Source organism: Pongo pygmaeus, chromosome 5, assembly GCF_028885625.2.
Source record: "Pongo pygmaeus isolate AG05252 chromosome 5, NHGRI_mPonPyg2-v2.0_pri, whole genome shotgun sequence".
Classification (NCBI taxonomy): Eukaryota; Metazoa; Chordata; class Mammalia; order Primates; family Hominidae; genus Pongo; species Pongo pygmaeus.
The window spans coordinates 5,885,694-5,903,297 of record NC_072378.2 but is presented as its reverse complement, the minus strand read 5'-3'; the positions used below and the strand labels follow the sequence as shown (position 1 = coordinate 5,903,297).

General features: G+C 53.2%; 2 protein-coding genes across 4 annotated transcripts; both read left to right on the top strand.

Annotated features, from left to right (window-relative positions):
* Nucleotides 1-1,776: 1,776 nt before the first annotated feature.
* On the top strand, nt 1,777-11,376 carry NRN1 (neuritin 1). 3 transcript variants are annotated; one of them, XM_054492701.2, is made up of 4 exons: nt 1,777-1,931; nt 2,299-2,724; nt 6,912-7,056; nt 10,178-11,376. In XM_054492701.2, the coding sequence occupies exons 2-4, from the start codon at nt 2,670-2,672 to the stop codon at nt 10,404-10,406; spliced, it is 429 nt and encodes a 142-aa protein (XP_054348676.1). In that variant the 5' UTR covers nt 1,777-1,931; nt 2,299-2,669; the 3' UTR covers nt 10,407-11,376. The 3 variants fall into 3 exon arrangements, 2 of the variants coding, with proteins under 2 accessions (XP_054348676.1, XP_054348677.1); XR_010126555.1 differs by lacking the exons at nt 1,777-1,931; nt 2,299-2,724; nt 10,178-11,376 and adding exons at nt 4,499-6,239; nt 6,326-6,582 and having other exon boundaries at nt 6,912-7,005; XM_054492702.2 differs by lacking the exons at nt 1,777-1,931; nt 2,299-2,724 and adding an exon at nt 5,307-5,709.
* A 289-nt stretch (nt 11,377-11,665) lies between these two features.
* On the top strand, nt 11,666-17,271 carry LOC129038301 (uncharacterized). Its single transcript, XM_054491094.2, has 5 exons — nt 11,666-11,852; nt 12,347-12,614; nt 13,098-13,390; nt 14,114-14,370; nt 14,773-17,271. Exons 1-5 carry the CDS (start codon nt 11,666-11,668, stop codon nt 14,893-14,895), a joined length of 1,128 nt encoding a protein of 375 aa, XP_054347069.2. The 3' UTR covers nt 14,896-17,271.
* The last annotated feature ends 333 nt before the right edge of the window (nt 17,272-17,604 follow it).

The window sequence follows — 17,604 nt, the reverse complement described above, 5'->3', positions numbered from 1 at the left end:
GGGAGGTTGGGAAGCCTGGGGAGGAAAGTGAAGAGAGGAAAAAGTCAGCGGGGGTTCCCTCCCGGGGTAGGGCGGTGCGGCACAGCCACGTCCCAAGGGCAAGAACCGGACCGGCCCGGGGCGCGGCGCGGGCGGCTGTGCGCACGCGCGTGGGTTCACCCTCTTCATAGAGGCCCTCAGCCCCGCCTACTCCACATCCCCAGCACCCCACGCTCTGAGTTATAGGGGAGGGGTTGGAGAGGATCCCAGAAAATGATGCTATGAAGATCCCAGGTGGATAAGCAGGAGGAAAGCAAGGACGTTGAGGGCAAAAAACCTTAAGCCACCCCCAAGCCTGGGCTCTGCACGAGTCTGAGCGAGGTGGGGGGCTCTCAGCTGGTGGTCAGGTCCGGGAAAGCTGGACCAGCCCCACGCGGAACCCCGAGCGAGGGGCGGAGCCGTGGGCCGGGCCGCGTGGCAACCCCCCTGAGGCTCCGCCCCTCGGAAAGCCTCCCGCCCTGCCATTGGAAGGCGTCGGGGGCGGGTCCGAGAAACGCCCCCCTCTCGCCACCAGCCCCCGCCCCGCCCCCGTCCGCCCACGTTTTCGGTTCTTCCCGGAGCCTCCGAGCTCCGGGAAAGGAAACACCCGGGGCCGCCACCGTGCCCCTGGACGCCGGAAGGCGAGCCCCCAACCGCCCCGCCCGCAGGCCAGTGACATAACCAGGGGCGGGGAGACATGACTCCGCCCCCAGGGCCAGGGAGGCTGCATGGGAGTCTGCGGCTCCCGCGGGACGTGGGTTAGGGGCTGCACATTGCAGACACCTCACGTCACCAAGTGCTGCAGTAGGACCCCCGCAGCTCCCCCTCAGCCCCTTACCCTCCACAGCCTGTCCTACCCCCGTTATTTTGTACCTTTCTCCCCCTTTCTCTGTCTATGCATCTCCAAATGTCTGAGTAGGGGGACGGCAAGATTGGCCCTAGAGGGCACGCTGCCTGGAGAAGCAAATTCAATGCTTCTCCTTAATCCGTGTGCATTTCTACAGTTTGACAGCTTGACGTCCTCTAGTGTAGTTTGGCAAAATTTGGGGGGTCGTTTTCATTTTTTTCTCTCCACAGGCTTAAGGATTAAAGTTGGCCAATGCCTTCTTTAGCATTTTATTAAAGACACTACAATTTAGACTTTTTTTTTTTTTTTCTGTTTGGTGCAGAAGAAAGGGAGAAAACCAGAGCTTAAAGGCGTTTAGAAAGGAAATAGCCCTGTTAATTTTTCGGTTTTGACTCAAGCTGTCGTCGATAGCACCTTGCACCGAGCACAAAGCCAGCTGCAGAAGTATTTTGTTGCAGGATTAGGCTACACCTACACAGGGTCTGTGCCTGAGCATCAAAAGACAGTGCAGGTGTATGTGGGTCCGGGTGTGCGTGTGCGTACGTGATGTACGTGTGTGCGTGTGGGTACGTGTGTGTGTAGCCCAACAAATAAGCCCAAGAGGCGCATCAAGATTAAAAAGAAGTCCGCACACTAGCGCTTGCCTTGGAAATTTCCTAAAGCGCTGAGAGTTGGTTGGTAAATCACTAGTATCCGAAAATTGTCTTATCAGAGGCTCCTTCCCCGGTGCCCTACTCGCCCCCTAAAACAGGTGTCGCTGTGTCCCTTGAAGCGGCCTGTGGCCCGCTGGGGCGTCGGAGGTGGTAAAATTCACAGAGGACATTCGGTGTTTATTTCTGGGGCCCCACGTGTGCAAACCAAACCCCCGGGGCCTGGGCGTGTGCGCGCGCTCGCGTGCCTTGTGTGCAGGCGGGCATGGGGGCGCTCGGCGCGGCTGGCGGGCGTGCGCGCGCGCGAGCGCGTGTGTGTGTGTGTGTGTGTGTGTGCTCGTGCGGGGGGCCGGGCTGCGTGCTCACGCGCTCCAGGCTGCGCCCAGAGCTCAGCTGCTGGGTTGGAGAAAAAGAGGGTAGGCAAGCGCAGGGGGCGGGCGGGCGGCCGAGGAGGGCTTTCGAATTAATCGAGCTAGCTTAGCTGTTTTTCCCTCTCCCGCTCCTTTAAACCCCCCTGCATCGTAGAGAGCGGGCTGGATTCTCTGTGGTGCTGATGGTGGAGGGGGAGCAGGTTGAAACCATCGAGTGGGCGCGCCAGGACTCCCCAGCTCCTGGCGGGGAAGGGAGGGGGAGCCCCTGTTCTGCGCAGGGAGGGAGCGGGGTTGGGGGGCCCCGGAACGAGGAAGAGGCAGGGGTGACCGCTAGAATAGGAAAGTGCTCACCCCCGGGAGGCAAAATTTCGTTCAGATCGCACATTAATTGGAGATATCTGATTAATTCCAGCTTCTGATGACTATAAATGGCGATTCTCTACCAAGGTGTCTATATTAAAAAAAAAAAAAATCATTCCGTGTCATCCCCCACGTCAGGCCTGCTCGTGGGCGTGAGGCTGTACTTCCTCCGCCCCCTTCTAATGGAGTGAACCATTCCCAGCTCTCCCCCCCCCCCAAGCCTCTCTCTCTCTCTTTCTCTCTCTCTCTCTTTCTGTCTCTTCCTCGCTCCCTCTCTTTCTCTCCTCCCTCTGCCTTCCCCGTGCATAAAGTCTCTGTCGCTCCCGGAACTTGTTGGCAATGCCTATTTTTCGGCTTTCCCCCGCGTTCTCTAAACTAACTATTTAAAGGTCTGCGGTCGCAAATGGTTTGACTAAACGTAGGATGGGACTTAAGTTGAACGGCAGATATATTTCACTGATCCTCGCGGTGCAAATAGGTAAGTGGCCGCACAGCCCGGCTGGAGGCTGGAGGCGGGAGGCAGCCTGCCCCGGCCCGAGGCGCGGAGGGGGACTAGCGGGCCCGCGGCCGCCCCAGGGTGCGGAGAAGCCGGCAATCCCCCGAGGGTGGGGGCATCAGTTCCTGGGGACTAGCGCGTCCCAGATCTGTTTTTCCTAAAGCTATAGATTCCAAATGTTCGCCAGGAAATGTGTGCGGCCGGACATTTTCTGGACAGGGGTTTTCCCCCCTTTTTCCAAAGCACACATCCATTTTTGTTTCCCTTTCTGGGTTTATACCAGGTTTGGTGCGCTCTGGGGCAATGTACTGGCCCCTGCGATACTGCAAGATATTATTTTGAAGAGTCGAAAGGTGAATGTAGGAACAAAATGGCTAGGCAGCCAGGACTGGAAAGTTTATGTGCTGAAAGCAAAGATATTCCATGCTGCATTTAGAACTTTGTCATTCTCCCGCCCCTCCTCCCCCCTATATCCTAGCTGCAGCGTTTGCACGGGCACCGCAGACCCGGCTGGTGGGCAAATCGAGAGTGATAGGGAACTTCAGACCATATATTTTAACGTGCTTACCATTGAAGAGGATGAATTCAGCCAAATTTACGTAGATATACTTTTCTAGACGCATTTGCCTGCTACTTTACACATTGGTGTCTGCATTTTATATATAGGAAAGGGTTAAGAAGTGTTTGGAATATGTCATGTCGGGTGTTTGTTATTTTTGTTTGTTTGGGGCTGGTTATGGAAGGATTTATTTAGTCCCCATTTTATGTTAAGGAATGTTGAGTCGTAGTTACGCTGTCAAGGGTCTTTTTAAAGTTCACATTTTTACCATCCAGAATGAAGAAAAGATATAGAAGAGGGCACTAGAAAACCCCCTTCTCTGACACTGGGTCAGAACATTAATTAACGTGGCCTAAAAGTGAAAAGTGAAGCAGGTTATTAATAGAATGGACAACAGAGGGAAAAAAAGAAACTCCTGAAACGGAATTGTTACCTCCTATCAGTTCAGGCTGTGGCATTCTTTGCAGACAAATCCTTGCAGTATTGGGGGGAGGGGGTGCTATAGGTAATTGGTTTGGGGCAAGAAAGGAGAATGCATAATATGTTTTTTCCATAAGAAATGTGAAGGAAACAAGGTTTGGAGTTCTCTAGACATTAAAATGGATTCTTTGCAGTGGGGTTTTATGCAACTGACATGATTTTGAGATTTTATAATGCAGAAACATTATAAGGATTTTAGAGTGTGTGAATGCAGGATATTGCTGTTTTCCTTTAATTCTAAAAAATGACAATGCTTTAAATCTGGTTGTTTTGAATCTTTGACATTAGTGAAAAGAGCTGCTGTAAATAATATTTCTAATGGCAGCAAATTCCTTAAATGTTGGAAATAAGTGAATGTAGCATTTTGCAATAAACCTTTGAATTTTTAGAGAGCAGGAGACAGAGTTGTTTTTGAGATAGAAATTTTAATCGGACAAGATTTGGGACTCTGTTTTCCCGGTAGGAAATAACCTTACTTTGAGAGGTTTGGAGGGAAAAAAAAAAAGACGGTGGTCGTGCCTGAGGGACGCGCTTTGAACACATTAACCTCGGTCCAAAAATGACTATTTGTTGGCTGTGGAATTGAAATTGAACGTATTTGTTCCCGAATGTCTGCCCTTTCCTGCACCAGAACCTCGGTCTTTATAATTCATGGCTGGGAGCTGTCCCAAATCATTGACATTTGGCAAGAAAAGTGGGGGTTGGGAGGGGCGGGGAGGTAGAAGAGTGTGGTGAACACGAAAGAAGACGCAGCAGGAGGAAGTTCGGAATGAATGAGAGGTCGAACGAATGAATGAACGGATGGAAACCGCACAAGGAGGGGACGGCAGGGAGGACAGGGAAGGAGCCAGGGTCACCCGCCAGAGCCTCGCCTAAGCGGGGTTCAGGAAGGACAGCGAGGGAGGCACCGGCTGCGACCTGCTGGGACGCGTGCGCCTGCAAAATCCGTCCCGCGCGCAGCCTCCCGGCCTCCCAGAGAAGGCTAGAGTCCAAAGAGTCACAGTTTTAAAAGACAGAAATGTTCACGACTTATTTTACACACGCACACACTCACACATGCGCGGTGTGCAGGGTCTTCTCCAGCAGTGCCTGGGAAGATAACGTGACAAGAGCGCTCCCGCCCCCGGCGAGCCCCAATTCCCCTTAAAAAATGTCAATGCATTTTAGGGGCTTCTTTCGCCACTGAGTTTTGGGGGTGTAGGCAAGGGGTGGGGAGAGACGTGGACGGGAAGAGTGGACTTTATTTTATTTCGTTTCTTCTCTGCAAAGCTGTATTTGTGACATGCGTTACAGAGGAAGATGTGTGGAGTGTATTGCCATTTTGAACGAGTTCTATTAGAACAAAGATTCGTTTATTCTTAAGATTTTACGTCAGTGTTCGATTTGTTAGTATTGTAGTCGCAAGGATATTTAATTTTCGCTGTAAGGTGAACTCGGAGGTTTAAGAAGGTTTACGTATCTGCCCCAGCGGAGGTCGAAGTTAACCTTGGTCCCTTCCCCAGTGCTTCCCGTTCCGGATTAAAAAGCGCAAGGCCCGCCTCGCTCTTCCTGCAGCAATTTGCAAACGGTACGCTCTCGGAAGCTGCTACCGGTTCGGTCACCTTCCTCTTCGGCGTCTGGCCCGGCGCTCGCGGACAGGCGCCCGCGTTGGGGGCCGGGGGGTTGAGGTGTCCTGTCCTCCCGGGACACATTCACACACAAGCGCAGCCGCCGGAAAGCTGCTGAGGACCAGGCCGGCGCCCAGGGTCGTGGGCGCCAGTGCGGATTTCGATTCCGAGATTCACCCTTTCTTCCCCGCCCTAACGCTGTGCGTCTCTGGCGCCCTCCCGGCGCCCGGGCTGCTTTGGGCCGCTAGGCACTGAGCCTCCAGCCGGGTTCGTCGGCCTCTGGGCGGAAAGAGATGGCCACAGCCGCGCGCCCGCAGCCTGGTACCTGTCTTTCCAGTCCCGCGCCTCGGGGTTTGGCCGTCCAGAGGCCGGGGGCTTGGGGCTTGGGGCTTGGACCTTCGTGCGGCCTGTGTTTCCTCCTCCTCCTCCTCCCGCCGCTCAGCTTTTGTCCCTGCCCGCTCTCTGCAGGGAGTCCTGAGCTGGGGCCAGGAGCCCCGGGCCGAGACGAGCTCACTTTCAGCAGCAGGGCTGGGACCTGGAGAAGAACAGCCTCTCCCCGCTGCTGTCCGGAGTGGAGGCGGGCTTTTTGGCGGGCGGATGGGTTGTTAAGGATGTCTGGGGAGCTGAGTGGCGGACAGAGGAGGAGGAAAGAAAGAGGCCCGAGGTTCGTGGATTTGGCCTTCGCGGAGGTGACTGGGGCAGACTCATCCGTGACCCCGCCCGGCTTCTGGCCTTGTCGGCTCCAGACCACTCATCATCCGCGCCAGGTCGCAGGACGTCTAGGCTGCCCTCCTTCCAGTGGGGCGGGAGAGGGTGCATCCGAGGGTCTCACTCGGAATACAGAGTCCACGGTAGGCAATCGGTTTTATAATGAAACAATCCATTTCGGTAACTGCTGGTGGCTTCCAGGGACTATATTCGTTCATTCATTCAGCAGTGTTTGCTGAGCGCCCGCCAAGGACAGAGCGCCAAGCCTGAGGCTTATTCTCGTGATGTGGCGTTGGGTTCAGCTGCGTGACCCCACGCCCCGTCGTCTCCCCACCCCGTTCTCGCCCCCGCACGCTGCAGCCGAGACCCCTTCTGTCACCTCAAAATGGAAGATCGCATTGCGAGAGCTGTGACAGCGCTTGCTAGGGAAGTGTTGGGAGACGAAGGAGGGAGTGAGGAGAAAGAGAAATAAAAGGGATGAGGGAGGTGAGAAGAGGGGGCGATGGAAACAGAAAAAGATACGGAGCGAGATGCGGGAGGGAGCTGGAGGAAAGGAATGGACTCACCTACCTCCCACCCACCCACACCTGCTCACACACCGACAATTTGCACTAGACGCAGCGTTAGCTGCAGGTCGGGCATTCCTGGGTCAAGTCTTTCATTCACCTTTAACGCTGGCGAGCCCCGAGGCTGGGCGCTGGGAGAGGCCGCCCGATGCGACGAGGCCGCGCGGAGCCTGGGTCTCGCAGGGAAGGGCAGTGGGGCGGCAGGGCGTGGTCGTGGCGCTGCTGACCGGTGTTCCCTCCTCCCCGCAGCGTATCTGGTGCAGGCCGTGAGAGCAGCGGGCAAGTGCGATGCGGTCTTCAAGGGCTTTTCGGACTGTTTGCTCAAGCTGGGCGACAGCATGGCCAACTACCCGCAGGGCCTGGACGACAAGACGAACATCAAGACCGTGTGCACGTAAGTGTCCTCTCTGGCCGGCTGGACTTCGGTTTTGGGGGCGCTACTGAGGTCGGAGAGTGCTGAGCCTCCCTTCCTGCGCTCAGCGTTCAGCGCCAGCGCGAATCCGAATCCGCTCACTCTTGCCTTCTGGCTCCAACCCGCAGGCCTAGGACAAGGCCCCCGGGTTAGAACCTGCCCTTCCCAAGGGGATCCCACAGCCTGGGGTGGAATATAGAGGAGGATCCTTCAATATAGACCCAGTCCCATCTCTACGCGGCCTCACAGGCTTGCACAGAGGTGCGCATGCTCAACGTGCTGGGACCCAGGGCAAGGGGCATGAAGAATTGCCACCAGTTCTTGGTGCTGCAAAATCTCTCTGCCTTGTAGCAATCTTGGTCATTCTTTGCTCTTGCGTGAACGAGTGACCTGCCAGGTGTTCTCTGAAGAACAGTTTGGATTTGAGGAGTGTTTGGGGTAATACTACATTTGCCTAAAGGGAAAGTCACTCGTCTCTTCTGTCCATTTCTCGTGACAAAACGCCCCTCTAATACACACCAAGGAAATGCCGGCCCAGGCAAGGAGACACGGGTTACCCTTCCTGTTTCTAGCAGACAGGCTGAAACGCTATCTTATTGTGTGCCAGTGACTTTACCCAAAAAGAGTAAGTCCAGGTGGTGGTCCAGTGATAGTCGCTTTGAATTTACAGCAGATTCCGAGATTTGGAACAGGCATTCTCCTTGTTTCCCTTGCCCCCTTGCACATCTGCACGGTGTCCCCAGACCTGGACAGCTTCAAAGGTATGGGTAGTAGTTCATAGCCAGGCCCAGTGGAGTTTTCTCAGAGCTTGGCTGGAAAGCACTGCTCCCACTAGCAATAAGATAACCAGCAGAGCCCTACTGCAGTGGACCTGCAGCAATTTAGCTGCTGCAGACCTTAGAAAACACCCCCATCCTCTGCAACACCCATTCTTTTATTTTGCAAACAACAGCTGTGTTCCCCCACCCCCACAAAAACCGTTCCTAAACAGTCAAGGCAGGTTGTACCCCTTATTCCCTGAGGTTAGAGTGACCATTTTCTGTGGCATCATTTGTATACTGTGAAGTCTTTCCTCTCTCCCCAACTGGGGCAAAGAGGACTGGTGGAAGGATGGATGTTTGTTTAGGTTTTGATAAATTAAATGGTGTCAATTTTGCTACTCTATTTCCTAAATGCCCCAGTGCCTACTAGGAGCCACAGCAGCTAAGTGGCTAGTGCTTTCCTATCATGAAAGGGACAAAGTCATTTAATTCTAAAAGTCTCGTGATGGATAAGAATGTATCTATAAGGATAACAAAACGTTGCATGTAGAGCAGCTCCCAAATCCTCTGTCATTTGGTGGAACTTGTTTATTCCAAGCTATTTTAATTTTAAGCAGAACTTCAGTCTTGGAAAACAGGAAAGTGAGAACTCCTTCCTGAGGTCACAGGCCACGGCTAGGTCCAGGCCCTACTCAGTTGGGGGAGCTGGCTCCTCAACACGGAGCTGAAGCCCACCTCTGCCCAGCCTCAGGTGGAGTCTATCCTTCTCCACCAGGTCCCTCAGGACTCTGTCCCCATCTGGGCATGCATAAAAAAAGAGCAATTTAGGTATCCTTTAGCAGGGGCAATTCCACAGACACTCTGCAGGAAAGCTGTCCTCCCTGGGCCTCCTAATGTCCAAATGTTGCTGTTTATTACAAGTTGAGGAACCTGGAAGCCCTGTGTCCCTCCAGTACTCATAAATTAACACAGTGCCTGCCTTCAATGTGCTTACAGTCCAGGCCAGCCAGCAGAAGGGAGAGAGAGGAGAAAATACAACCAAACCATGTAGAGGGCAGGCGCCTGTGACCTGGTGCTCAAGGCCCGGGGGAGGTGGGGACCAGCCCGGAGTTACAGAGAGGCACAGATCGACCCAGCTCTGAAAGGAGACAGCGCCCCAGGAATCGATCACGGGTTGGGATTATATTTAGTCTCAGGATCTATTTTGGGTTTTCAGAAGAAAGGGGGACAATCAAAAGGGACAGGTTGGATGAAGGTTGTGGGGGCGGGTCTAGAAGCCGAGCCTGGGAGAAGGAAGTGGTTGAGTTAGGCGCCAGGCTCCGCGAACTGACCGCAAGAGGAGGACAGAGCGTGGGGGTGGGGGGGGGGGGTCCTCGAGGGTTGGCAGAGGTGGGCATCACGCCCTCCCCGCAGTTCCGGCCTTGGAGGCTGGCTCTACATCCTGAAAGCTGTGGGGAGGAAGCCCCATGGGGCCCAAGCCCACGGAAAAGACTGGGGATGGAGAAACAGGAGGGACCCAACGCGCAGGCCTGGGGCACTGGTATTCGCAAGAGCAGATGAAGGCTACGAAGCCGGCGCCAGGTGCTCGGCCACTAACACTCACCGACCCCGGGGAGAAGAGAGGCAGGCAGGAGTCTCCAGGCCGAATCTGAGCCGGAAACTGTGGAAAGCAAGGAGGATCGAGGCAGGTTGGGGGAAGGAGGAAGAGGAAGTGGGGAACAGAAGAGAGGAAAGCAGACGGAATGGAAAAAGAAAGGGAAAATCAGGAGAACGGAAAACAAAAGGAAGAGGTAGTGGGCGGAGGGAGAGAATGAGGGCGAAGGCGAGAGTACCGCGGCGTGGAGAAGGAGGGAGGCAGAAGGGGCGAGGGGAGGAGAATGTAAAAAACCCCGAGGGGAGGGCCGTGCTCAGAGCTAGTAACCCATCTTGCAAGCTAAGAGGCATTAATGGGCGGCAGCTTGCGAGGCTTAGCACTGTTTTCCTAGCTTTCCCCGAGGAGGGCGAGCAATCTGTTTGCGGAGGCCGAGGTGCCAGCGCGCCACAGCGGGTGCACGACCCGGCTCCCGGCTGCCTAGTCCTCTCCCGGCATCTGGAAGGGAAAACAAGACAGGAGGGGGCGCCCCCCCACCCCCGCTTTAGACAGCCGCTTCTAGGGTAGGCGGAAGTCCCGCGAGTCCCGACCTCGCGCAGCCCACGCGCCAGGGCGGTGAAGAGAAGGTAGGGAGGGGACACCCCGGGAAGTTTGCGGGGCCGCGAGCGGGGAGGCGCAGGGGCGCAAGCCCGGGGTCCTCCCGGCGTCCCAAGTGAACCTGCTTCTTCTGTTTTGTTCTGTTCCTCACCAGATACTGGGAGGATTTCCACAGCTGCACGGTCACAGCCCTTACGGATTGCCAGGAAGGGGCGAAAGATATGTGGGATAAACTGAGAAAAGAATCCAAAAACCTCAACATCCAAGGCAGCTTATTCGAACTCTGCGGCAGCGGCAACGGGGCGGCGGGGTCCCTGCTCCCGGCGTTCCCCGTGCTCCTGGTGTCTCTCTCGGCAGCTTTAGCGACCTGGCTTTCCTTCTGAGCGTGGGGTCAGCTCCCCCCACGCGCCCACCCACACTCACTCCATGCTCCCGGAAATCGAGAGGAAGATCCATTAGTTCTTTGGGGACGTTGTGATTCTCTGTGATGCTGAAAACACTCATATAGGATTGTGGGAAATCCTGATTCTCTTTTTTATTTCGTTTGATTTCTTGTGTTTTATTTGCCAAATGTTACCAATCAGTGAGCAAGCAAGCACAGCCAAAATCGGACCTCAGCTTTAGTCCGTCTTCACACACAAATAAGAAAACGGCAAACCCACCCCATTTTTTAATTTTATTATTATTAATTTTTTTTGTTGGCAAAAGAATCTCAGGAACGGCCCTGGGCCGCCTACTATATTAATCATGCTAGTAACATGAAAAATGATGGGCTCCTCCTAATAGGAAGGCGAGGAGAGGAGAAGGCCAGGGGAATGAATTCAAGAGAGATGTCCACGGACGAAACATATGGTGAATAATTCACGCTCACGTCGTTCTTCCACAGTATCTTGTTTTGATCATTTCCACTGCACATTTCTCCTCAAGAAAAGCGAAAGGACAGACTGTTGGCTTTGTGTTTGGAGGATAGGAGGGAGAGAGGGAAGGGGCTGAGGAAATCTCTGGGGTAAGAGTAAAGGCTTCCAGAAGACATGCTGCTATGGTCACTGAGGGGTTAGCTTTATCTGCTGTTGTTGATGCATCCGTCCAAGTTCACTGCCTTTATTTTCCCTCCTCCCTCTTGTTTTAGCTGTTACACACACAGTAATACCTGAATATCCAACGGTATAGATCACAAGGGGGGGATGTTAAATGTTAATCTAAAATATAGCTAAAAAAAGATTTTGACATAAAAGAGCCTTGATTTTAAAAAAAAAGAGATGTAATTTAAAAAGTTTATTATAAATTAAATTCAGCAAAAAAAGATTTGCTACAAAGTGTAGAGAAGTATAAAATAAAAGTTATTGTTTGAAACGGGGGTGTCGTTTGTTTCCTACCCCAACCTGCTTTCGTGACCCAGTTCTCAGGGAACCTGAAGGGACACAGGACGCCGGTGATAAGCTCACCTCTTCAGGAAGCCGCTTCAAGCAGACCTGCCGCCTTCAAGCAGACCCTCCTCACTTAAGCCACTTGGCCACTTCCCCGAAACCGTGCTTCCTTAAAAAAGAGAAAATGAAAGTTGTTTTTAAATTAATTAATTACAAAGCAGAGATTCTTTCTATTTGAGGTTTAGAGGAATTGGGCCTGCTCGCACAGGCAGACAATGCCAGTGGCCGGCCGGCTGCCCCCGCCTCAGGCGGGTCGGAGCTCTAACTACGATCCTTGCAGGCCCGAACTAACCACGATTCGCCTCCTTCCTGTGCGGTGGCCAGAGGCAGCTTGCGAAGGAACCGCCATTAAGGGCTCCAGCAGAGGGGCCGAGAGAGCCTGTGTTCCCTGGCAGGGATCAGGTGAATCCTTTCATAATTAATAAGACAGCTCAGCTGAAATGGCAAGGAGACGGGCCCTATTGATCTGGCAGGAGGGCTGATTCCACCTCTCCTATTTATAGGCCCCTCATGGCCTTAAAGAGAAGTAAACATTCCGGAGTAAACAGGGGCAGAGGCGACCCGGGTCCGGGGGCTGGAGGCCTGGAGTAGGCGGGGGAGAAAGAACAGCATGTAGGTCTCTGGGTTCAGAGAAATCGAAATCTGATTTATTGGAGAAGGTGGCTGTGGGAGGAAGCTGCGGGGGCCCCAGGGGGGGACGGGGTAAGGGAGGAGGATGGAGAGAGACCAAGGGGGCTGCAGCAGGTTGCCGCACGGAGAAGCCCGCCGCCCGCTGCGGGGAGGGTGCGCCCGGGCTCTGAAATGCAATGTGTAAACAATCGCTAGTGTAACAGTTCATAAATCAAACCCAGTGGGTCGCAGCCCAATCTGCATTCCCCCCACGGATTGAATTCCAGCAACACATGCGTCCCTGCGCCCGGAGCGCTGGAAGCTGCACCGATTCTTAATGGCAGCATATATTATGGCCGTGCGCTCACGCACGCGCCGCTCGGGGCCACTCCAGGGAATCGTTTCGCCCGCTAACTCCCACTCAGTCCCCTCCTCCCGAAGGAGGTCTCAGTCAAAACCCGGGTTCTCAGTCAAAACCAAAGCAGATCCGCGCTACCTGCGCGGGGTGATCACCCACCAGCAAACGCTCGGGGTTTTGGAAAATAGTTGCATCTTGTTGGTTTCGTTTCAATGGTTATTTTCGGTCTGCGTATAAATAGGATGATTCTAACTGGAGTTCAACCCCTGGAATTCAAATTAGAATGTCTGCGCCTATCTTAAATACGAATCTATTTAATAAGGAGGAGAACCAGGTTAAAGAGGGAGGGTCTTCTCCATTTTTGCCATCGTAGCACGCCGCCTCCTATCAGTATCTTTTCCTCTACATATTGGGGGCAAACAAGTGCTCACAACTAAGCCCATTGCTTGTCAAAATAAAAGGCAGGCGCCCTTCTGCTCCGACTGTGAAGAGAAGGGAGACCCCCCCCCACCCCACGACCCACAGAGGACGCCCCTCCCTTAGCAGCGCGGGCTTCCTACTCAGAAATCAATCTCCTGGAAGATCTAGGAAGAGGCAGGCTGAGGGCGGGGCAGAAGGGGCGAGGGGGCGGGGACTGGGAGCGCGGGCTCGTCTGCTTTCCTAACAGGGTTCTTCTCTAGGAACCCCTGGTACTGCGGTTCCAACCGCTCCCCAGGCGGGGCCGCCCTAGAGGAAGGGCGCCCTCTCCCCTCTCTCAGCCCCTCCACGCGCTTCCAAGCCCCCACGCCACGGAGTCCCACATCGCCCTGGGAATCTCCAAACCTTATCGTCCTGTCTGGGGCTCCCTTGTCTGTCCCAAGCCGAGGACCACGCTCACGTGAGCACGGAGATACCCCTGGGAACGCAGGGCCGCGAGTCTTGGAAACGCAGGGTTCGGCAACTGGAGCGTTAGAGACCGTTTCTTCTTCTTGTGGTGATTGTTTAGATTATTATCGCGCCGTCTTCGACTATAATTTGCTGTTTAATCATGATGACATCTCCATATGTCGGTTGATGTTATCGGTTTTAAGCAGCAAAGCTGCTAGCCTCGTTGGCAGTTCAGGGAGATGACATTCACCAGGGCGAGCATGCCCCACTGATGAGGTGGTGGGAGTATTGGGAGTGGGACGGAGTGGGCTTCAGGCACAGAGGATATCCTCATACCTACCTCCTCCCCACGTCGGAGCAGCCTCTCCGTATCTTCCCACCGCCCGTGGCTCTTCAAGCGGCCCACTCAGGCTGGCTTCGAGCCTTTGAGGAGCTGTTGGGATTAGAGAAGGACCTCCTTTATCACATCCCCTGTCCGAGTAAGTTCAAGACAACGCAGTTCACTTGAGTGTCATGTCTGACAATCTTTATTATGAACATGTCAGGCCAGTTCCAGAGCCCTGCCTGGGCCCGAGGAACTCCAGGGCCCGTGGGAAAGGAAATCGGACGGAGGGAGAAAACTGGCACGAGGAAAAGGACTCGAGCCTGGAAAATGGGGGACACGGGGAGAAACGAGGGGGGAAAAGATCCAGAAGTAGGGTTAGAAGGGGAGAGAGGTGGGCGATCACCTGAAACACAGAAGGAGATGATGGAGAAGCCTGGAGACGGAGATAGAGCTCTGGGCGAGAGCTAAGGGACAAAGATGACCTCGGGAGTTATTTTCATTCAGGACCCCCAGAGAGGCAAATGAGCACAAGAATCTCGACACAGATTCTCCTTCTGCGGACCCAGAGATCTTTCCACTGTAATCAGTACCCCAGAGGGCCAGGGCCGCCGGGGACCTGGCGTCTTGGTGCTGGACGGACCGAGGCAGGAGCGCCAGCCCCCAGTCCTCTCCCGGAGCTCACCCCAGGAAATCCGATGAGTCAGGCAAAGATTGAGCCAGGGATTTCTCCCTTGCCGAATTCTCCCTCAAATATCAGGAAGGTATTCAACCATTCTCTCCCCGCCACCCCCACTTTTCCCTACAATACACGAGCTCTAGCTTTCACGACGGCTGTCCATCCTCTGGAGCTGTCTACCGCCCCTACCCAGGGGCACGCGAGGGAACGATCCCCAGCCACTCAGAACACCTACCAAGGGAAATCAAAGCGTTGGTCTCCTCCCCATCACCGCCCCCTGCCCCCCTCCCAGACGTGAAAACGAAGTGGTGAGCTGGGGGTGGCGGGCAGGAATGGAAAGGAGCGGCTGAGGACGCCAGCTTAGGGCTCCGGAAGACACCGCCCTCCCCGCCTCCCCGCCCACACCTCCACACCGGGTCCCAAATCATTGTACCCTAGGCTAAGGAGTCTAGGAACTTTGTAATCTTGTAGCTTGTGGTTCCCCCAGCAACCCCTCCACTACCCAAGAGAAGAACGGTGTAGAGAAAGCACCCCCTGCAGGGCCCTTTTGGAGGTTAACGCTTGGGCAGCCTCGGCCCCCAAACCCGAATGCCGGCGGGAGAAGAGTTAGCCCAAACCCTGCCCAGCCCCAGGAGAGGAACCTCAGCTTGGCCCCACCGAACTCCGGCCATTCCGGCACGCGCACGGAGAAGACGATTTCTCCCCACTCCACCCCCACCGGGTGAGGGGAGGAGAGGGTAACATTTGCGCCCAGAGTTGCGCCCTGGAAGGACGCAGCCTTTAGTGTGGCTTCCAAGAGCCAGGACTTCGGAGCCGGAAGACTCCTGTTTCCACCTGCATGACCATGGGCGGGTTACTGAACCCCGCTATACCTCAGTTTCCTCCTCTGTAAAATAAGGATAATCATACTTACCTCATAGGATTGTACCTTGTATCAAATGAGACAGTATAGGTAAAGCTCTTTCGGACAACATGCCAGTTACCTCGTGCTAGGTAGTACTAATTTAATTTCCTCAGGTGGATCTCACCGAATTCTTCAAAATAACCTTGAGAACCTCATTCTTTTAATATTTTGGGAGCAGTTATTCTTTATGGTAAAGCGTTTCAAATTCCTCTTACTACAGGCTACTACCCAGTGATCCATCGCCCTTTCTGGCCTTCTCAAAGGATGCTGTAGATAAGCTCCTTGAGTTCAAATAGCCGGGTCGCTCAACAATGTGTGTGTCCCCAGACTCTACTCCACCCCATCCCCCTCAGTGCCCAGGTCAGACCCCTGGCTTTTGCTTTCTGCAAACCCCCAACTAGAGTGGCCAGGTTCTCCCAGCATGGGATTTCTCCTCTATCTTCCTTGACAACTTCTCTTCCCTGCCCCCCGCTCACTCCCGCCATTTATCTTAAATTCCTCTCCCAACATTGAAAAATGTAATGAAGTTATGGTAAAGAATGAAGCAATTCAAGAGTATAGAGAGGGAAGAAAACATCTTCCCTCCACTAATAAATGGTAGCAGGCTGACGTGTGTTCTTCCATGCCTTTCCCCGTGCTGTTACACACATATACACACATACATATATGGAGATTGGCTTTGGGTTTTGCTTTGTTTCATTTCTGCAAAATTGTAATATGTATTTCTCTGCAACCAAATTCCTCAAGAGCGATAGTTAAATATCTCCTTTTAAATGGTTACATAATTCCTTCTATTGATGAATATTTAAGTTTTTCAAGGTTTTTTTGTACTGTGTAAGTATTGTGTTCATAAATATTCCTGTTGAAACAACGTTATGTACTAGTATTTTAATTTCTTCAATACAACAGGCTTGGTCAAAGTTGGATTGCTGGGCAGAAAGGCATGTATGTGTGATTTAATTTGAGAAGATGTTTGTTTACTTTCCCAAAGGATGTAGAGATTCCTCCCTGCATCCTTATCCACACTGTATGCTAACACTTTTTGCCTTTTTTGTCAACCCAGTAAGTAACCTTGCTGCTCTGGAAGGTCAGGCTTTCCTGCCATCTGCATTAGGTTCCTTGGGTCCCTCTCAGGCCCTGATCACCACCAGAGTGTCGTCCTGCACTGGTGGGGAAGGGTCAGCTGGACTCTGGGTTCTCCTCCCCAGGAGCAGTGGCAAGGGCTGCGCAGGGAGTGACTTTTGTGCAAAGTCAGGCATAATTAGTCCTGGAAGACCCTGGCTCTCACTGGCTAATCTAATCAAAATGCCTCCTGGAGTGTAGGACTTGGACCCTGCTGGGCTGGCTCAGTGAGTGATTGTGAACTGGCAGAGGTGGGGCTCAGCTGCATGTCTCCCCAATGCTCCTGCAGCTTCCATTCGGGACACTCAGCCTGAGCCAGCTCTGCACCGAGGCTGCGATCCCCCGGCCTGTCTGCAGTGGAGGGCCAGCGATGGAAGGAGGCAGCAAAGGAAAAGAAAACAGCAACCACAGAACAAGGGCGGCAAAGATGACAGCTGAACTTTTCTTTTCCTCTCCCACCCACCCAGAGAGCCTGAGAGGCTTCTATGAGCAGGATCCAACCCATGGAGAGCAACAAGGAAGGCTGAACCATCTGGGGAGATTCAGGGTACAGAGATCTAGATTGTACTGTCTCTTCTCTCATCACTCCCACCCCACCACATTTACTCTAACTTTTTAAAAACTTTAACTTTCATTGAGCAGTTACTACACGCTAGGTGTTATGGTAAAGCTTTGCAAACATCATCCCATCTCCTTCGCAATTTCTGTAAGAGGATTTTATTATCCCCATTTTACAGATGATGAGCTGAGGTTTGGAGAGAGGTTAGTAACTTGCCCAAGACCAGCAAGGAGCAAGAGCGAGAGCTGGCCTTTGAATGCTAATCTGTTTGGGGAACCTGCCTTAAGAGATCACTTCGCTTTGCTTGTTCTATTACTATTTTGAGGCAAAGAAACACAAAGAAAAACACAACAACAAATAAATTTAAGTCCTGTGGTAAGCAGAAAAATGTCCTTGCAAAAATGTCCATGACTCAATCCCTGGAAGCTGTAAATGTGTTTGTTAATGTGGTAAAAGAGAATTAAGGTTGCAGGTGGAATTAGACTGCTAAATCGGCTGCCTTTAAAATAGGGAGTTTATCCTGGATTATCCCTAGTGGCCAATGTAATAACAAAGGTCTTTAAAAGTGGAAGAGGAAAAAAGAAGAGGTCAGAGTCGTGTGATGGGAAGATTCAACCCACCCTTGCTGGCTTTGAAGATAGAGGAAGAGGCCAGAAACCAAGGAATTTGGGCAGCCTCTAGAAACTAGAAAAAAAAAACTGATTCCTCCCTAGTGTCTTCAGAAAGAAATGCAC

Coding starts and splice junctions, on each gene's coding strand:
- LOC129038301 (XM_054491094.2), top strand. CDS start 11,666: ATGCCAGTGGCCGGCCGGCTGCCCCCGCCTCAGGCGGGTCGGAGCTCT. Junction 13,391..14,113: donor GACCGTTTCTTCTTCTTGTG/GTGATTGTTTAG, acceptor ATTTTCATTCAG/GACCCCCAGAGAGGCAAATG. Junction 14,371..14,772: donor CTCCCTCAAATATCAGGAAG/GTATTCAACCAT, acceptor TGGTTCCCCCAG/CAACCCCTCCACTACCCAAG.
- NRN1 (XM_054492701.2), top strand. CDS start 2,670: ATGGGACTTAAGTTGAACGGCAGATATATTTCACTGATCCTCGCGGTG. Junction 2,725..6,911: donor GATCCTCGCGGTGCAAATAG/GTAAGTGGCCGC, acceptor TCCTCCCCGCAG/CGTATCTGGTGCAGGCCGTG. Junction 7,057..10,177: donor AACATCAAGACCGTGTGCAC/GTAAGTGTCCTC, acceptor GTTCCTCACCAG/ATACTGGGAGGATTTCCACA.